We start from the raw sequence: 22,082 nt of genomic DNA on the forward strand, positions 1-22,082 counted from the left end.
GAAAATTCCAGGCAGATGGAGGTAAAAGTTTCTCAAGCGCCAATGTAGAGTTTGAATTTTAAAGTCACCTGATAAATGAGGGATTGAAATGCAAACTGGGGCATTTGAGTTTGCCCATGACATGAGAAAACAAAAGCTGTTGTATTTTCAAACCTAAGAGTGGTATTTGATTTGGCAGAAGTCGAATCAGGTTTAGCACTACTGACAGATGTTGTGAAATTTGTTGTTTTGAAGCAGTACATAATTACTACATACAATATAAAAAAAGTGAAAAAAGAGCAAAATAATGAGGTAGTGTTCATAGATGTTTTGACTCCAAAGTCTTTAAAAACTACATTTAGGAAGACCACATGACTAAAATTGGTGTCCCTTTGCAAGCTTAGTTTCCTTTAGGTGTTTGCAGTCAAATGTGGCTGTGATATAAGAGTGCGTTGCTCAGCTGCAGAAGTCAACTTTTAATTTAGTATTAACAGATTTAATCAGGAACTTGTACTCCAAGAGCAGGGTTTGGAAAACACCGTCACTGCGAAGAGACAATGCAAGCATATTATCTTGAATATATGAATATAGCTAGCACATCTTGCATTTGTGCACAAACAGCCAGCTTCAGAAAAATAGTCCAACTGGCATGTAATAACAAGGCATCCACCTCCAATGTACAGTATTTGTTGTTGTGGAGTAATCAGTATAATTTCAGTTATGCCATGATGCTACAATTGCAGTCAGGACCACAATTGCTGACAAAGATCACTAATCTGTTTGTTTCAATGCTGCATGGCCGGACATGATCTTCATTGACATTGCTGAACTCATCAATTCTACAGTGGCCATTGTAAAAGTGAATAAAATTACACCAGCAATACACAACAGAAACACATTAAAGGCCTTGTGCTTATCCAGTTAAAAAGCTTATGGACTACATAACAACATGCTTTTAATTATAGCAGGGGTAGACTTGTAAATTGAGGACATATCCCAAAGGATACCATAAGGAAAATTAGTCCAGCTTTTCTAAGTTAAGGAATACCAGTTTTATTCCCTATTAAATGATTCACAGAAACATAAAAATAGTGTTTCACAAATAAGATGCTTTATTGTGTTGGTTGCACAGATTAACCTGAAACAGTTCTCATTGATGAAATCATACAAGTTCTGCAATACTAGTTATAGCCGAATTGACAAAATTTATCTCATCTATTTTGCACACTTGGACATAAAGACAACCCTGCATTTATTCAGCTCACCAAATCTGCAATACAACCCAAATTGAACACAAACTTATATTTAATCAGTTCAGCACCATTGCATCGGTATTGCATGTTTAGAAACATCCAGAACTTAACACCACCACAATTTATTTTACACAGATTAGAAAGAATATCATAATGACCCACATAAATACATGTGTCCCATTTCAGGATTACTTTGAGCAAATCTAAAACCAGGTTATCAGTTGTATATAAACCAATAATTTTATTCTTCATGCTTGCAATTAGTAGCAACAGAGTTTTTAATTTCAGAACCACATATCCAGCAATGTATCAGATTGAAAGCCACTTTGCAAAAAATAAGTGCCATAATGCCATAATTTTGAGTATTTTAGTCACTTAGATTACAAAACTCAGAAGTTTCTGTTGTGTATTAGATATTAAGTAGAAACCACATTCAGAATTTGAAGACATTTACAGACATGGATGAAGAACTCCATAAATGTTTCATTATTATTCACATGCTCACACCTTGGCTGACATAAGAATTACAGAACTGCTATTAGTAATTTTTTTTTGGGAAGACTGGGGGTAAGAAATCTTTCAACATCATAATTTGATTATGATATAAATTCCTCCAGAATTTGGGATAAGCACAAGTATGCAGAGAAGTCACTGGTAAACCATGGAAACTAAGTTATTAATGACATGTTGTAATTCCACAGAGAAGTAGGTTCAACTCAGTGATTCAGGTCAACATGATGGATTTAACTATAACTATACGAATATAACTTTGAGGTTATATTTTATGGATAAAGCCAACAAGTCTGAAAAACATCTGTGAACAAAGAACCTCTCTCCTTTCCAATGGCACTTGCATTTATCAACCCTTATGTTCACAAAATCAGATACTAATACTTCAATAACAGGAAACAAGATGTGAACCAATATTTATGCACAAAATACAAGAAATCTATAAGTTGTTTTAAGCAATTTAAACTCAACATTTTTGCTATATGTTTGAAATTTGCATGAATCAAGACATGGATTAAAAAATAAGATTTAAAAATGCCTTGACTACAGCTTTTTATTTAAGTTAGCAAAAAAAATACAATATAAATACCTGTAGGAAGAGGTGCAGTCGACATTTCAGGCCCAGACCCTTCGTCAGGACGTGAGTCCTGACGAAGGGTCTCAGCCCGAAACGTCGACTGCACCTCTTCCTACAGATGCTACCTGGCCTGCTGCGTTCACCAGTAACTTTGATGTGTGTTGCTTGAGTTTCCAGCATCTGCAGAATTCCTGTTGTTTGCAATATAAATACCTGCTATTAGAGTTCAAATTCTATTCTGAAAAGGAGTTTTGTGGAAACTGGTAACACTGAGTAAAAACTGGATGTCAGTTTCTAAGTATAAAGTAACCAATTACTTTTGAAAACTAAGTGAAGTGGTCAAAACAAATATTTATAGGACAGCCAAATGACTCAAATCAAGAACTGGAGTTACACGTAATTCAAAAGCTTTTTTGCACCAAATCCAAGAACTATTCAATAGCACTCATTAAGAAAAGCAATCTGAAATCACTAACTGCAGATTGAGCATGAAAAATTCTTGTATAATTTTCTATGTAACTAATAGCATTAACTTTGATTCTGCAAGTATCAGAAATGCAGCCGAATGTGATCAGTGAAAAGTTACTGCCAGGAAAGTCAACCTGCAACCAAGTAAAATCAGTATTTTTCAAATCCTTTTTAATCTGCATTTTGATCAGTAGTAATATCCAACCACAAACAAGAGAAAATCTGCAGATGCTTAGTTTTGTAAAAGGGGCACCGACTTCTATAAGACGCAAAATCTGGCAAAACACTAATTTATCACAAGCTCATTATCACCTAATATTGTTATCCAACTATAATTTAAGGTCTCATTTGAAAACATTTATGCTAAGGAAGTTCTTTAAATGTTAATAGTATTTATCTTTACATTACTTAAGATATTTTTATGGTTTCACTCTGTAAACAGACACATGCATCAATTAAGGAAACATTGAAATGTTTTGTGTAATAACGGGATAATAATTCTGCTTCAGGACATACCAGATGTGACTATGATACCTGTTTTAAACACACTTTAAAATAAATGGAAAAGGATTGTGAATTATGCTTCCAGTATATACCACGAGTGCCCAAGAATGGTCCCAACATAATCAAGTACTTTTCAGTTATTTAAATGTGTACACTTCAGAAAGTAACAATTGCAATGCAAATAAACAAATTTATCTGGATAAATTGTGTTCAATTTCCTAAAACCATTTATCCAAGATCTCTTAATTTCAGAGATAATGCTTATATTGAATAATTTTCTACATTAAATCAGATACATATATCAGAGCATTTTCTTCAGACATCTTTATTATACCTTTCCAAGCCTCTGTCACTGATGCAGATTGGGGAGATTTGACCAGGATTGTATTGGTCAAAACTTTTTTTCTTTTAAATAGGTGCTGTTTCTGGCAACAGCCGTGCAATCTAGTGAAAATTATTTCCTCTACACCAATGCCAGAATTAAACTTTGTGGATAACACTCTGCTTACCTGTGTAATTTTACTGAACAGCAGACTTTTCTGCCGGGTCTTTACAAAACTAAATGCAAATATAATCCTAGGCATAAGAAAAATTTTTGAAAAGTAACAAATTAAAAATCTCCCAATTTGGTCCTTAGAGCTGTTTCACCAAGTTGTACTTTAAGCCAATTTTTTTTTTTTGTCATGCTTCACATAATAAAAGATCACAATTTCCTTGGACTTCTTGATCAACTTGGACATTCTGATCAATCCCCTTTTTCTTTCAGCTTCTTAAGTGAACGAGCACGGACACTCTTGTTTATCTTCATGCTCCACTTCATTGACAGAGAAACTGGAAGCACAGATGAAATAATCCAACCCTGGGAAAAATTTAAAATATTATTTAATTTATTCTGTTTTGAAGCAATAAAAAGGTTTGATAAAGAAAGGTTTAGCATAAAATAAATCCAAATTTTATAACAGAACATTTGACATGTGTAATAGCTGATGCAGACCCTGATTTTGGAATTAAATTCATGGAAGTTTGTTTTCTGGGGCAGAATATAAATAAGACAATGCATCGGTAAGTGACATATTTTAATACCTTTTGCAATTATTTTAAAGTTACAAAATATCAAATATATAAAGTATATAAAGGAAAAGTTGCTGATACTTTTTGTAAAGCCTTGTAGATGGTTGAAATATGGAATTTATAGACCTAGTAGAGAGGAATATGACTGGCCATAAGGTTAAAGACCATACTGGTGTACAAATACTGGATTGGCTAAATGGCCTCTACATTTTAAGGAAATGTTTGAACTACTGACTCTGATTATGTTAGTATATTGACAATTTTCACAGAAATGCAGGAAATTGACTTGGGATGAAAGGAACTATGAGAGATAAAAAAAAAACAAAGAAAATGAAGTTTATAAACTTTCATTTTTTTCTCTGCATTCATTTTAGAAAGCTAATTTCATAGCACTAAGGTGATATGCCAGTGTTACATAGATCCAGTGAAATGACATTTTAAGTGTACATTGAATTAATAAAAACCCAACATGAACACAGGAAGCATTTTAGATAATGTTTTCACTGGCCAATGTTTTTGGAAATTTCTCCATATACAGAAAAGTCAAAATTTCCCACAAGCAGTTCAGAGCATAGTGGGGACATCTAGTGGACAAAGGCATCCTGTGGTACTACTTGAAGAGCAGGCCATTTTTAAATCTTCTAAAATCTGTCTCTCAGATTAAAACTTCAAATGGATGTGTCAGCAATATAAAAACATGGATGCCATAATTCTTAAATCAAATCAAAACTCAGATCAAACCAGCATCATGCTACACAAACACGAGGAATTCTTCAGATGCTGGAAATTCAAGCTTCACATATTAAAGTTGCTGGTGAACGCAGCAGGCCAGGCAGCATCTCTAAGGGTCTCGGCCCGAAACGTCAACTGTACCTCTTTCTAGAAATGTGGCCTGGCCTGCTGAATCCACCAGCAACTTTGATGTGTCACGCTACACAGAAGTTTTCATGATATTACATACCAGCAGCAATAGACCACAAACTGAGTCAGGGTTTAATGTTAAACACAATATTTATTAGCATTTACTCAAAATATGGAAAATTAAACAAACTACTCTTCTAAACAGAAGTTAACAGTGTTATGCATTTGTGGCTCCTAAACCATCAAGTTCAGGAACAGTTCTTAAAGTTTAAATTCTTAAAGTTCTTAACTTCTTAAATTACTAAATGACAAATAAAAGAGGACTGCGTGTCCTCATAATCTAAAAAAAAAAGGCAAGCTGAAAAGTTCCAGTAATCCATGGAATAGATGAGGGGAGAAACTTGTAATTCCACATTAAATGCAACAAGGAGGCGATCATGAAGAATTCCACAGGTTTCACGCTGGGAAAATGAAGTAACAGTCACAGAAGATGTTAGCCGTTGAGTTCTGTTCCGAAATCCACGTAGAGATATTACAAGGTGACAGTCCAAGTGGACACCACATAACACACCCGAGTCCATGTAAGGGTTAATGAAAGTGGTCGCCAGAGAATACTCCAAAAATCCATGTATGGATCATATAGAGTGACAGTCACATATTCAATATGCACTGTGTGCCGCTCATTCACCCAATCCTTTGGGAAAATATCAAACTTCACCCATTACTGTAGCGAGCTCCTGCTCGCAGTCCGAAGTCTTGTCTTGTCCTGTCCCCTCTCCCCCTCTGTGTCACAGCAGTCTGTCCGCATTTTGTTATATTAACGTCATACTCCCGCCTCATCCAGACGCTTAAAGTGACATCCACAGTAAATGATACCTGTGGTCACATAACAATGAGAACTAGTAAAAGCTAGAGAGAAACAAATTGAGTTGAAGAAATCAGGTGAGGAAGAAAGGAACTAAGTGGCAGGAGCTGCATCTCGTGCAGTTGCACATGAAGGCTATTCACATTGACTGGAGAGTGAACCAGAGCAAAGGAAAAAAAAATGTCTTCTTTAATAATTGATTTTCTTTGTGGTATCCAAAACTTCAATGAGTGTAACATATTAAATAGCCTATGTGGATTTTAAACATCCTACATGACAGCGTGGTCAGAGAAGTAAAGCCCAAGAGATGTAAATAAAAGTAACAGCTTTGTCTAAAAATTAGCTCAGTGTGAGAAGGGAAAATGTAATGATCAATGAAACTTCAGTTTATACAATGAGGTTTGAAATCTCACCAATAGTTCCCCTGTTTTAAGATGCATGTTAACTGTCACTTAAGGGAAAAACCATGTCCTTTTCCAGTTTGCTCTTGTTAATCCAGACTAATGTGGTTAACATTTAATTGCCCTTAGAACACACACTACTGAAAGGCAAACAGGTATTAAATAGAGGCCTAAACAGCAAATACTGTGCATGAATCACGTTGTTCCCTTCAAGATATAACAAGACTAACACTAACTTTTTTACTTCCCACTGTCCAGGAGCTCAAACATATTCTAAGTAAAATTGACTTGTATATCTTTCCAATAAGAATTTTGCCTAGTTACAAACCATCTCTTCTATACTTAGGGAAAACAAGAAGCAAATTGCATGGAGGCTTTGTGTAATACTCCTAAAAGGTCTATAAGCCAGATCCAGAGATTTCAAATAAACTTTTAGTTTAAATTCTTCATCCCATTTGGTCTCTTATGCTGATAAAATGAAGAACATAGAACATAGAATAGTACAGCACAGTACAGGCCCTACAGCCCACAATGTTGTGCTGACCCTCAAACCCTGCCTCCCATATAAGCCCCCACCTTAGATTCCTCCATATACCTGTCTAGCAGTCTCTCAAACTTCACTAGTGTATCTGCCTCCACCACTGACTCAGGCAGTGCATTCCACGCACCAACCACTCTCTGAGTAAAAAAACTTCCTCTAATACCCCCCTTGAACTTCCCACCCCTTACCTTAAAGCCATGTCCTCTTGTATTGAGCAGTGGTGCCCTGGGGAAGAGGCGCTGGCTATCCACTCTATCTATTCTTCTTAATATCTTGTACACCTCTATCATGTCTCCTCTCATCCTCCTTCTCTCCAAAGAGTAAAGCCCTAGCTCCCTTAATCTCTGATCATAATGCATACTTTCTAAAACAGGCAGCATCCTGGTAAATCTCCTCTGTACCCTTTCCAATGCTTCCACATCCTTCCTATAGCGAGGTGACCAGAACTGGACACTACTCCAAGTGTGGCCTAACCAGAGTTTTATAGAGCTGCATCATTACATCTCGACTCTTAAACTCGGGGACTTCCGGTAGCGCTCATGGAGTGAAGTCGCGTTCTTGACTCGCTCCATTACCTCTGAGTTTTTTTTTCTATGATCAGCTATACTTTAATTAACCATTAAGGTATCAACTCTTACAATACTTTGAATTAAATTGAACTCTCTGATAACTGGATGGAACTTAGATCTGCTATGTCTAAGAACGGGAAAAACGGCAAGGATGGTGAACCTCCGGTTAAACCGAAAGGCATGGATTTTCCTCCGACTGAATCACCGGTGACTTTGAAAGCTATATCGGAGTTAATTCAGAGGGAAATTTCAACCTCTGTTAGGGAGATGATTCGTACGGAAATTGCAGGTTCTGTTATGGACCTGATTCATACGGAGATCTCAATTAATCTCCAGAAAATTGCCGATTCAATCGATAAGATGCAAACATCCATTGCGGAACATCAGTCGGCTACATCTGATCTTCAAAAATCTGCGCAACAAAGTGAGCTTAAGATGGGGAAAATCGAAGAAATAATGTAATGAAGAAGAAACTTGACTTTCTGACTTTTAAAAACTCTGACTTGGAACCTAGGATGCGACGGCAGAATTTACGAATGATTGGGGTGCGTGAAGCTGTTGAATCTAACAACCCCATGAAGTTTTTTTCTCAACTTTTAAAAGATGCATTCCCTACTGTATTTCCTGACCAACCACCGCTACTGGATCGTGTTCACAGAATCCCATCACACTCGTCTAGGTCAGATAGACCTAGGCATGTTATTTTACGTTTTCATTACTTTCAAGATAAGGAGAGACTGTTTCGATCCGCTCGATCTAAAGGTTTTATTGATTTTTCGGATCTTAAGTTCCGATTCGTGGAACATTTCAGTAAACCAATCTGGGACCAACGGGTTCGCTACAGATCTGTGATGTCGGAATTCTATAAGATGGATTTAAGACCAGCGCTGCTGTACCCTGCACGTCTAAGGATTCGCATGTCAGATGGAGTCCTTCGTTTTTTTGATTCTCCATCGGATGCCCAGAGTTATCTGGATCAATTGTCATCTTCAACATCTTAATTGCTATTTTTTTTAATTATCTCCGTTGATCGGAGGCTGTGAATTGGTTGGTTTTAACTTTTTCGTGCCCTATTTGGGCAGAAAAGTTTATTTTTTTGATTTCTTAATATGGTTGCTAAACTTTCTTTTTAACTGTGTCATTTCTTTCTTTTCCCAGGGGATTTTGGGTGGTTACTTCCTGTTTGTCATCTTACGTATTTCCTGTGTGGCCTTAAATTTTGTAGTTTTTTTTTAAATTTTATTTTCTTTTGCTTTTTATAACTAGTTTATGTTAATAATCTTATTTTTTCTTGTTGTTTTTTTTGTTTATTCATGGGTTTGGGGTCTATTGTGGTTTTTTTTTAATATATATTTTCTGGCTTTTGTTCTGTTGTGTGTGTATTTTAATTGAGTTACCTTTTTTTTACTTTTTTACTGTTTTACAATTAGCTGATCTTTTTCATATTTATACCTTTTTTTTTAGGGAGCGTATACCGGAAGTCATGGGGGTAGTTTTAGCGCTTGCTTCTTTCCGGCGGGTCTGCTTTAGATTTTGCCTTGGGGTCTTGGGGCGGGGGGTGGTGGGAGGGGCTTCACGTTTTAGTTTTTTTCTCTTTGGGCTATATACATTATTGAAGTACTGGTTGCGTCCTTTTTCCCGGTATCTTTTGTATGTTCTGTTTCCTCTCCGGGTTCGTGGGTCGAGCCTATCGTCAATCCCCCTCGATGTGGGTTGACTTTAGGATTTATGGAGTCTATCATTAATTTTGTCTCCTGGAATACTAACGGTCTTAATCATCCTATTAAAAGGAATAAAGTTTTTAAAGTGTTCCGGAGACTTAAAGCACAAATTTTATTTTTACAAGAGACCCATGTACGGAGGGGGGACAGACTACGTTTTTTTAAATTCTGGAAGGGGCAACAATTTCATTCGAACTCCAATGCTAAGATTCGAGGCGTCTCTATTTTTATAGATTCCTCAGTTACTTTTATACAACAGGATATTATTTCTGATCCGAATGGTAGATTTTTATTGGTTAGTGGTTTACTATTTAATAAAAAAGTAGTTTTGGTTAATGTTTATGCTCCTAATATGGATTGTCCGGAATTTTATAAATCATTGTTTAATCAGTTTCCGAATTTGAACGAGTTTTCATTGATCTGGGGCGGAGATCTTAATACCTGTTTGTCTCCAGCTTTGGACCGTTTGGCTCCTTTACGGACCTTACCTAATAAATCTGCAACTTTGATTAACTTTTTCCTTTCTGATTCTGGGTCGATGGACATTTGGCGTTTTCTGCATCCTCAGGAAAAAGATTTTTCCTTCTTTTCACATGTTCATCATTCCTATTCAAGAATTGATTATTTTTTTATTGATTCTCGTCTTATTCCTTCAGTGATTAAATGTGATTATGATTCTATAACCATTTCGGATCATGCTCCACTTAAGCTTTCTATTAAAATTATGGCCAATATACAAAATAATAGACAATGGCGTTTTAATTCGCTGTTGCTTCAGGATTCGGACTTTGTTAACTTTATGAATGAACAGATTGAGCTTTTTTTTACAATTAATCATACAGAGGATATCTCGGTTAACACTCTTTGGGACACTTTTAAAGCCTATATTCGTGGTCAGATTATTTCGTATTCTGCTGTTTTGAGGAAGAAACAGAAGCAGGAGGAGATGGCAATTGTGGACAAGATTAAAGAAATTGATAAGAAATATGTTATGGCTCCTTCTGAGGAGTTATACAAACAAAGAACTGAACTTCAAATGGAGCACAGTTTATTACTATCGTCCTCGATTGTAAACCAATTAAAGAAAACAAGAAGTGAATTTTATGTTCACAGTGACAAAATTGGCAAGCTGCTGGCTAATCAATTGAAATCTAATTATGTTAAATCTCAAATCAATCAGATTTATGACCGAAATGATCGATTGATACTGGATCATGTGGGGATTAATCAAACCTTTTGTGATTTTTATTCTTCTTTATATCAATCAGAGTCTCCTCGAGATTCTAAATATATGAATGATTTTTTAGATAAGTTAGACTTCCCTAAGATTTCACAGGATATGTCTTCTATATTAGATACTTCCATTACTATGGATGAGATTAAGAATGTTATTTTTTCTATGAATCTGGGGAAAGCTCCTGGCCCGGATGGGTTTACCGTTGAATTTTATAAATGTTTTGCTTCTTTATTGATCCCTTGGCTCTGTAGGGTCTTTGAGGCTTCTCTGAAACTTGGTAAACTTCCTGAATCTTTTAATAGAGCGTCAATTTCTTTAATACTAAAGAAGGATAAAGACCCTGCTCAATGTGCATCTTATAGACCAATACCTTTACTAAATGTTGATTCTAAAGTTTTTTCTAAGTTATTAGCAAATAGACTAGAAAAAGTACTTCCTTCTATTATTTCGGAAGACCAAACGGGTTTTATTAAAGGTCGTTACTCTTTTTATAATATTCGTACATTGTTAAATATTGTTTATACTCCCTCACAAAATGTTCCTGAGTGTGTTATTTCTCTAGACGCCGAGAAAGCTTTTGATAGAGTAGAATGGCCCTATTTATTTAAGGTGCTTGAAATGTTTAATTTTAGCTTGAAATTTATATCCTGGATTAAACTGTTATATCATTCCCCTGTAGCCTCGGTCTGTACTAACTCTTTAAACTCACCTTTTTTTCCTCTCTTTCGAGGTACTCGACAAGGCTGTCCTCTCAGTCCCCTATTATTTGATATTGCTTTAGAACCTCTTGCAATTGCCATTCGAGAATCTTCAAATATTACTGGGATAACTCGGGGATTAAAGTTCCATAAATTATCACTCTATGCTGATGATTTACTGTTATATATTTCTAATCCTGAGAAATCCATTCCTGCTGTTTTAGAGTTATTAGCACAATTTGGTTTTTTTTCAGGTTATAAATTAAATCTTAGTAAGAGTGAACTCTTTCCGATTAATAAACATCTTCCCTTATATTACAAATTTCCATTTAAATTGATTGATAATTATTTTTCTTATCTTGGGATTAAAATTACTTGTAAATATAAAGATTTATTTAAGATTAACTTTTTACCATTAATAGACCATATTACTCAACTTTCATCTAAATGGTTTCCCTTATATTTAACTTTGATTGGTCGTATTAATGCAGTTAAGATGTTTTTTTTGCCAAAATTTTTATATGTGTTTCAGGCATTACCAATTTTTGTTCCAAAATCTTTCTTTGATAAAGTTGACTCTAAAATTTCTTCATTTATTTGGCAGAATAAGAATCCGAGACTGGGTAAAATACATTTACAGAAAGCTAAGAGAGATGGAGGTTTAGCATTACCTAATTTTAGATTCTATTATTGGGCTATTAATATTCGACATATGAAATTTTGGTTACTTGATCAGGATATACTATCTATTCCTAAATGGGTAGCATTGGAACTACAATCTGTTCAGGGTTATACACTTGGCTCTATTTTAGGCTCCTCTCTCCCTTTTGATTCGAAACGCCTTAAGCAGGTCTCTAACCCGATAGTTAAATATGCTTTGCGCATTTGGTTTCAATTCAGAAAATTTTTTGATCTTAATCAATTCGGGTTAGCGATTCCTATTTTAGGTAACATATTTTTTCCTCCCTCTTTTACGGATCGCGCTTTTCAAACCTGGAAGACTAAGGGTATTTTACGGTTTTTGGATTTATTTTTAGATGGTTCCCTTGTCTTTTGAACAATTATCTAATAAATATAATTTATCAAGAATACATTTTTTTAGATATTTACAAGTTAGAAATTTCCTAAGTACTATACTTTCTTCCTTTCCAATGCTTCCTCCTACATATATTTTAGATTCGATAATTAACCTCAATCCATGTCAGAAAGGTGCATCGGCTATGATTTATAATATTATTATGAAACTTAGGAAAGCTCCATTTGATAAGATTAGGGTAGATTGGGAACAGGAATTGGGGCTCACCATTTCTGTGGATGATTGGGGGCAGATTTTACAATTAGTTAATACTTCCTCTATTTGTGCTAAACATTCCCTAATTCAATTTAAAGTGGTGCATGGAGCACATATGTCCAAAGATAAGTTAGCGCGTTTTTACTTGCATATTAATCCTTTTTGTGATAGATGTTCGGGGCAGATAGCCTCTTTAACTCATATGTTTTGGTCTTGTCCTACTTTGGAAACTTTTTGGAGAGATATTTTTAATATTATTTCTAAGGTATTAAATATAGATATCTCTCCTCACCCTATTACTGCTATCTTTGGACTTCCTAAAATTTCTAGTAATCTTTCCCCTTCAGCCCGTAGAATGATTGCATTTCTTACTTTAATGGCGAAAAGATGTATTTTACAACATTGGAAAGAGCTTAATGCTCCAACTACCTTTTTTTTGGTTCTCTCAGACGATTTTATGTTTGAATCTGGAGAAAATTAGAAGCAACCTTTATGATTCTTCATTTAAATTTGAACAGATTTGGGGACCTTTTATTCGATACTTTCATTTAATGCAATACATACCCTTCTTGTTTTTTTTCACTGTTTTTAATGGAGGTCGGGATTGAGGACGTGATTTTAAGTTTACCTCTGTTTGGTTTCAAGTTAGCCCATTGCTTTGCTTTGCTTTTAGTTAGTTGCACGGTGGGGTTTTTTTTGGGGGTTTTTTTTCTTTTTTTTCCATTGATATATATATAAAATTTAGTATACTATTATGTTATCTTGGTTTTTTATGTTTAAATTACATTGTTTGTAGTTTTTTTTTGGTATTGATACCTTCTGGAATTTTATTATATTTTAACATTGTATTAATGTTTATATGGTTTACCTTTTTGTATACTTATTCAATAAAAAGATTTAAAAAGAAAGAAAGACTCTTAAACTCTAACCCTCGACTTATGAAAGCTAACATCCCATAAGCTTTCTTAACTACCCTATCCACCTGTGAGGCAACTTTCAGGGATCTGTGGACATGTACCCCCAGATCCCTCTGCTCCTCCACACTACCAAGTATCCTGCCATTTACTTTGTACTCTGCCTTGGAGTTTGTCCTTCCAAAGTGTACCACCTCACACTTCTCCGGTTGAACTCCATCTGCCACTTCTCAGCCCATTTCTGCATCCTATCAATGTCTCTCTGCAACCTTTGACAATCCTCTACACTATCTACAACACCACCAACCTTTGTGTCGTCTGCAAACTTGCCAACCCACCCTTCTACCCCCACATCCAGGTCGTTAATAAAAATCACGAAAAGTAGAGGTCCCAGAACAGATCCTTGTGGGACACCACTAGTCATGATCCTCCAATCTGAATGTACTCCCTCCACCACCACCCTCTGCCTTCTGCAGGCAAGCCAATTCTGAATCCACCTGGCCAAACTTCCCTGGATCCCATGCCTTCTAACTTTCTGAATAAGCCTACCGTGTGGAACCTTGTCAAATGCCTTACTAAAATCCATATAGATCACATCCACTGCACTACTCTCAGCTGTATGCCTGGTCACCTCCTCAAAGAACTCTATCAGGCTTGTTAGACACGATCTGCCCTTCACAAAGCCATGCTGACTGTCCCTGATCAGACCATGATTCTCTAAATACCCACAGATCCTATCTCTAAGAATCTTTTCCAACAGCTTTCCCACCACAGACATAAGGCTCACTGGTCTATAATCACCAGGACTATCCCTACTACCTTTTTTGAACAAGGGAACAACGTTCACCTCCCTCCAATCCTCCAGTCCCACTCCCGTGGACAACGAGGACATAAAGATCCTAGCCAGAGGCTCAGCAATCTCTTCTCTCGCGTCATGGAGCAGCCTGGGGAATATTCCGTCAGGCCCCGGGGACTTATCTGTCCTAATGTATTTTAACAACTTCAACACCTCCTCTCCCTTAATATCAACATGCTCCAGAACATCAACCTCAGTCATATTGTCCTCACCATCATCAAGTTCCCTCTCATTGGTGAATACCGAAGAGAAGTATTTATTGAGGACCTCGTTCACTTCCACAGCCTCCTGGCACATCTTCCCACCTTTATCTCTAATTGGTCCTACCTTCACTCCTGTCATCCTTTTTTTCTTCACATAATTGAAGAATGCCTTGGGGTTTTCCTTTACCCTACTCGCCAAGGCCTTCTCATGCCCCCTTCTTGCTCTTCTCAGCCCCTTCTTAAGCTCCTTTCTTGCTTCCCTATATTCCTCAATAGACCCATCTGATCCTTGCTTCCTAAACCTCATGTACGCTGCCTTCTTCCACCTAACTAGATTTTCCACCTCACTTGTCACCCATGGTTCCTTCACCCTACCATTCTTTATCTTCCTCACCGGGACAAATTTATCCCTTACATCCCGCAAGAAATCTCTAAACATCGACCGCATGTCCATAGTACATTTCCCTGCAAAAACATCATCCCAATTCACACCCGCAAGTTCTAGCCTTATAGCCTCATAATTTGCCTTTCCCCAATTAAAAATTTTCCTGTCCTCTTTGATTCTATCCTTTTCCATGATAATTATAAAGGCCAGGGAGCGGTGGTCACTGTCCCCCAGATGCTCACCCACTGAGAGATCTGTGACCTGACCCGGTTCATTACCTAGTACTAGATCTAGTATGGCATTCCCCCTGGTCGGCCTGTCCACATACTGTGACAGGAATCCATCCTGGACACACTTAACTGCTCCATCTAAACCCTTGGAACTAATCAGGTGCCAATCAATATTAGGGAAGTTAAAGTCACCCATGATAACAACCCTGTTATTTTTGCACCTTTCCAAAATCTGCCTCCCAATCTGCTCCTCTGTATCTCTGCTGCTACCAGGGGGCTTATACAATACCCCCAGTAGAGTAACTGCTCCCTTCCTGTTCCTGACTTCCACCCATATTGACTCAAAAGAGGATCCTGCTACATTACCCACCCTTTCTGTAGCTGTAATCGTATCCCTGACCAGTAATGCCACCCCTCCTCCCCTTTTTCCGCCCTCTCTATCCCTTTTAAAGCACTGAAATCCAGGAATATTAAGAATCCATTCCTGCCCTGGTGCCAGCCAAGTCTCTGTCATGGCCACTACATCATAATTCCATGTATGTATCCAAGCTCTCAGTTCATCACCTTTGTTCCTGATGCTTCTTGCATTGAGGTATACACATTTCAGCCCTTCTACCTTACTGTCTTTACACCCTTTATTCTGCTTCTCTTTCCTCAAAGCCTCACTGTATGTTAGATCTGGCTTTACTCCATGCACTTCTTTCACTGCTCTATCGCTCTGGGTCCCATCCCCCTTGCAAATTAGTTTAAACCCTCCCGAACCATGCTTGCAAACCTACCTGCAAGGATATTGCTCCCCCTCGAGTTCAGGTGCAACCCATCCAATCTGTACAGGTCCCACCTTCCCCAGAAGAGATCCTAATGATCTAAAAACCTAAAACCCTGCTCCCTGCACCAACTCCTCAGCCACGCATTCAACTGCCATCTCCTCCAATTCTTACCATCACTGTCACGTAGCAATGGCAGCAACCCTGAGAACGTCACCCTTGAGGTCCTGTTCTTCAGCCTTCTGCCTAATTCCTGAAACTCACACTTCAGGACCTCATCCCTCTTCCTGCCTATGTCGTTGGTCCCAACATGTATCACGACTTCTGGTTGCTTTCCCTCTCGTACCAGGATGTCATGCACCCGGTCAGAGACATCCCAGACCCTGGCACCCGAGAGGCAACAAACCATGTGGGTGTCCTTCTCACATCCACAAAATCTCCTGTCTGCTCCCCTGACTATAGAGTCTCCAATGATGACAGCTCTCCTCTTCGCCGTCCCACCTTTCTGCACCACTGGGTCAGACTCAGTGCCAGAGGCCCTGCCACCATGGCTCACACCTGGTCGGTCATCCCCGCCAACAGTATCCAGGGCGGTCAACTTATTATTCAGGGGAATAGCTACAGGGGTGCTCTGCACTATCTGTCTGCTCACCTTCGCTTTCCCCCCTCTGACTGTCACCCAACAACCTGCTTCCGACAGCCTAGGTGTGACTACCTCCCTGTAGCTCTCATCTATGACTGCCTCATTCTCCCTTATGAGTCGAAGGTCATCCAGCTGCTGCTCCAGATTCCTTACATGGTCTTCCAGATCGCCCAGCCGTATGCACTTCTGGCAGATGTGACTCTGCGGGAGAGGGGAGTTCCCCCAAGACTGCCACATCTCACATGAGAGGCACATCACCATCTCAGGAGACATTGTAAAAACTAACTGCGAGCTAGCTTGTCCTCCGCCTCTTCTCGTCGAAGCCTCAAAGCTCCACTCCCTCACTGGCCCACTCGCGCACTGGCCGCTTTGCTTGAGCTATCCCTCTGTTTATCTGTTTGAGCTTTTCAAAATGTTTGGTCACCTGACCTCGACGGCCCAATCAGGTGCTTTCTGCTGAGTCTGAGCTATTCAAATCTTGATTCTCTAATCAACGGCTTTCTGCTAATCTATTCAAATCTCGATTGACTTGATTGCACAGACGAACTGCCAGAATCTCTCGAGTCAAAGCCTCAAAGCTCCACTCCTTCACTGGCCCACTCACGCACTGGCCGCTTTCCACTGGACGCACTGGACGCTTTCCACTCAATAGAAGTTTGAGGAACATAACCTTTTCTTTTGATTAAGCACACTACAATCTTTGGGCTTCTATCAACTACTACAAATAAACCTGTCCCATCAAACATTCTATGGGCCAGGGGCTCCCAACCTTTCTTATGCCACGGATGCCTACCATTAACTGAGGGGTCTGTGGGCCCCAGGTTGGGAACCCCTGCTCTAGACCCATCTTATCCTGGAAACTACACACTTTTGTCTTGCATTATCATCCCTATTGTCACAGACTATTCCATTATAATAATTCTCTTACATATACATGGAAATATTTCAATCCTCCCACACTAACCGAGATATTTAAAGTTCAAGTAATAACTAAATATTGAATCAGTAACTGTGAACATCAAAACTAAAGGATGATCATACAATTCATCTCCTTCATTAAGGTCCTTGCAGAAAGATATTTGCCATTCTTACCTGGTAAGGACTATATGCTGCTCCAGACCCTCACCACTGTGTTCACTTAGCTACACTGATTTGGCCTAGCAGACAACTCATTCAACAGGTAGTAAGCGATGAACAGTACCTTGCTGGGTTTGTCAGCAACACTCACATCCTGCTACTGCAATAATGGTTGCATAGACTTTTCTGAATTTAGGGTGTATCTGCTTTGATGCAACTTAAAGCTGTTTACCTTTAACACTTTTCAATTCTCATTAAGGTCATTGACCAAAGGTCTTTCCCTTGCATGCTGCTTGGCATGTCTGAACAATGGTGCTGTGCAGGATTACTGTGGTGAAGCTGTGGAATTCTTTGCCACAGGCAGCTGTGGAGGCCAAGTGGTTATGTATATTTAAGGCAGAGGTTGATAGATTCTTGATTGGTCAGGGCATGAAGGGATATGGGGAGAAGGCAGAAGATTGAGGCTGACAGGAAAATTGGATCAGTCATGATGAAATAGTGGAGCAGACTTGATAGGCCAAATGGCCTAATTCTGCTCCTATATCTTATGGTCTTATTGGCTAAAGCAGAAATTTAGTGGCGGAGGATTCAACTACTAATTAAAGCTGAACAATTGTCAATAAAGGTAGCACATTTGATGTAGGATATAGGACAGACCAAGTCTCACAAGCCAAGCCAAGCCAATCAGATATAACAGCCATTGAAATTAAGGGTCTGCAGCAACAGATAAATGTGTTAAAATGCTTAAATTGTACATTTTATATACCTAGAACTTGCTTTCAGGATGTCAAGGTTAATGGGACTCAGAATATCAGACAAGTATTTGACTGCAAGTCTCAATGATCATTTCCTATAAATGTGCATCGCTGAACGCCTAAGCTGTTAATCACGGGCAGTGATTTTGACTTTCAAAGCAGACATGAAAAGATGCAGTGGTAATAATGCAAAAAAAAGTTTCAGTCTGAGAAATGACAAATAGTTAAATTCATTTTCTTGCTGAATTCATTATAATTTTAGGAATTTTGCTTAATAGACTGTGCAAGTTTAACAATAAAAATTGACACTAGAAACAGACATAATACTCCCTTGGTCTGTATTTTCCCTCAGGCATAGGAACAGAGCCACAAATATTTTAAGTTAAAAAAAACTAAATATCAACTTAACAGAAGTCAATTGAGATGACAGGATGAGAGAACCCAGTGTGGTTATATTAGCAGTTTATTTCAAACTGCAATGAAAAACATACAACAAGGAGAATGACATTCACGAGCATCTCCAATTTCAAAAAGTCAACGAATAACCAGTCACACATTAAAAATAGCAACCTGTCCAGTTTTTTGGACAAAAAGACTGCCAATACCCAAACCACATGGTAGCCATCTAATCATACCCAAAATACTTTACAACACAAAATAATACAGGAAAATTAAATATTTTAAAGATGCATTAAAACAAATTGCATAACTAATGGGGGGGGGGGAGAAAATCGGCTTTCTTACCGTTATTGCATGTGGTAAATAACCATTTGTCTGCATTTGAAGGCCAACTGTGTTCAAAGCAGCTTTTACATATGTTTCTGGACTTGGTACAGCCACACCTGATTTACGTATCTTACTCAATTTTGTTGTCACAAAGAATGGAAGTATGCTCTAAAACAAAGAAAATACAATGTAAAAAGCCAGTTTAAGAATTCTAAAGCACAAATAAATTAGGAACTGACCACTCTGGCCCTCAAGTGTGCATCGTTATTTAATAGGATAATGGCAAACTGATTATAACTTCATCCTCATTCTCCTTTATCTGCACAGTAACCTTTCAGCAATATAGTGCACTTAAAATACTAGTTTAAGAAACTCAGGAAAGGAAATTTTAATATTGACCACTAGATGGTGCAAATAAGGACCATCATGAGCCTTCATATTAGAAAGAACTCTTGGCTTTTAATTTAAAAGAAAGTTACATAAACTTTCTCTACAGTTATAAGAAAAACAACCAAATTTATTTTAAGCTAACAAAGATGATGTGTCTCCCAAGAGCAAATGAATGATTTGCACTCGGTATTCTGGATAAGTTATTAGTCCAAAGTAAATAAACAATATCTTTTAAAATAATGTTATTCTCAGTAATGCACAAGTTGCTAACAAACCCATTATTCATACAAATTGCCTTAAAAGTAGTGCTATGCCAACTTGACCTGCTGGAAAGAATGCAGCTGAAAGGAATTGCACCTGTTGCTTTGTTTCCATGAGTGGACAAGACCAGGGGCTGGCAGGTGCTATTTACCCAGTCTTGGCAACTTAACTCAGTGCATTTTGTAAATAGTACAAACTATAGCCAGTTAAATGGTGGCTGTGCAGTGAAACATTAGGGAGGTTTGGGCTCGGCTACTGACAACAATGGAGATGATTCTTAAATGGTTCAGCACAGACTAGATGGGCCAAATGGCCTGTTTCTGTGCTCTACTTTTCTCTGACTCCAATTTGCTTTCAACAGTTTAATTGTTCAGTATTCACAACTAGAACTGGCAGAACTTTGATCTGACTCATAGGATAACGTGCCAATGACAGAAAAATGGAACACTTTCACCACAAGGATTGTATCATGCCACCATTTTATCTTTTTATTACTATGACTCAGCAATAGATAGATGGGCAAAGACTAAGTATAGTTTACTCTACACTACTGTGTTTGTTAGGTCTGTGACGTTACAAGTAGATTACTCTAAGTGTACAGTAAATTAGCCAAAGGCCCTGCAGAAGGTGGAGATGTTTCTTTCATTAAGGGAGTTAAGGAAATTGATAAAACCATGTATGAACAAATTCAGAGTTCAAGTACTGTACATTTATTATCAAAGTATGTATTCAGTATACAACCTTGAGATGTGTCTTGCATACAGCCACAAAACAAAGAAACATAGAACCCGTTCAAAGAAAGAAGGAAACCACACAAGACCAAACACCCTACATCTCCGAATGTAAGTCCTCAGTGTTGTGCCACTGGCTGCAGGCCACAGCTGCAGAGTCAGTGCAGTGCTGAAGCGCTCCCATCAAATCGTGCAATAGTTAAAAAAAAACAAGAAATATGAAGTACAGTCTCTGAAGCGAGTCCAAAACTATGGAGCACATTCAGCGCTGAGGCGAGCACTTCCATAGAAGCCCGATGGCTGCAGAGTACAGCCACTCCCGAACCCGGTGGTGTGCAACCCAAGACGCCTGCACCTTCTGCCCACTGGCTGCAGTGAAAGAGACCAGTCTAACACAGGCAGATGGCACTGAGCATCTGTTCATCCTCTGCTATCATCCTCAACGATTTTAATCTTGCTCAATGTTTTAATTGGTGCAAAGTAATGGAGCCAACCACATGTTCATGTTCTACCATTAGGAATGGGCACAGAATCTCATCCATGCCCCAGGAGATCACAGATGTACCAGACCATTCAGTCTATCCTAAAATCCATTCTTAAAAGGGAAACTGCAGGCTGCAATCGATCATAGTTCAGAAGAAGTAGCATACTTAGAAGAGTAGCCAGTAGTTTTAGCTCTCAAACCTTCCAGGTGCCACTGCATCTTTCATTCAGACATTTCTTCTCCCTCCCCTTTGTTTTCAAGGCAAATAATACATTAACCGTTATTGCAAGTGAATTTCAGTAAGAGTACATTGAATCTCATTGGAACTGAAGAGTGCTCTGGTGAGAATGCACCTGGAATTCCTGGAATATACCTAGAATCAGGAAATCAACACCAAAATAAACTATAGAATACCTTAACAGATCTCAGAAATTCTCTCCTCAAAAGTGCTGTATTCAGTACATTTAAAAGAGAATGATTCCCTTAATATTCAAAAATCTGCCAAAAATGTGGGAGTAATACAAGCAAGTTAAGTTGAGGTACAAAATTACCCAGTTTTACTAAATGGTAGAGCAGGTACCAGAAGTCAGACAGCCCATTGTTTTCTTAGGTTCTTTAACAGTTGCTGCAGAGAATTTCTTATGGAATGCAGAGACATACACATGACAAATCAAAGTGTTGCTAGATTTCCTTACCTAAAAGATTAATAAAAATTAATTATACTATTGATAATCTGACTGCTATCTTGATTGCCTCTATGTTGCTTATACAAGGTATAATAACTGAAAATGAAATTCATGACTTGTCGCAATGGGATGAAAAGTCAGGTTGATAATTCCTTGATGAGTGAGGTAGAAATATTTTAATTTGCTTCCAAATGTCTGACAAGTCATGATGCTTTTGTCGTAGTATTACAGTTCAACTCGAAGAAAGCACAAGTCTAGAATTAATTTCACTATATAGCTTTCGAAGTACTGCATCATCCTGTTATTTTGACATATCGAAGAAGGTCCAAGTTAAATATTCTGCAGTGTGAAGTTTGTTATATTTAATGTTTAAGTTGAGAAAGTGAAGTTTATTTTGATTTTAAACATTTTCTAGCATAAGGTGAACC

At 37.9% G+C, this 22,082-nt stretch overlaps 1 protein-coding gene across 1 annotated transcript in view; it reads right to left on the bottom strand.

The window, feature by feature from the left end:
* Window positions 1-1,073: 1,073 nt before the first annotated feature.
* Window positions 1,074-22,082, bottom strand: part of hsd17b12a (hydroxysteroid (17-beta) dehydrogenase 12a) — a 196,842-nt gene continuing 175,833 nt past the window's right edge. Inside the window, exons 10-11 of the mRNA XM_063061789.1 lie at window positions 19,121-19,270; window positions 1,074-4,150 (exon numbers count right to left, since the gene is read on the bottom strand). Coding sequence (XP_062917859.1) covers window positions 4,037-4,150; window positions 19,121-19,270 — 264 coding nt within the window. The 3' untranslated portion in view covers window positions 1,074-4,036. The remainder of the gene's footprint in view (window positions 4,151-19,120; window positions 19,271-22,082) is intronic.

This window comes from Mobula hypostoma, chromosome 11 (genome assembly GCF_963921235.1).
Source record: "Mobula hypostoma chromosome 11, sMobHyp1.1, whole genome shotgun sequence".
Taxonomy (NCBI): Eukaryota; Metazoa; Chordata; class Chondrichthyes; order Myliobatiformes; family Myliobatidae; genus Mobula; species Mobula hypostoma.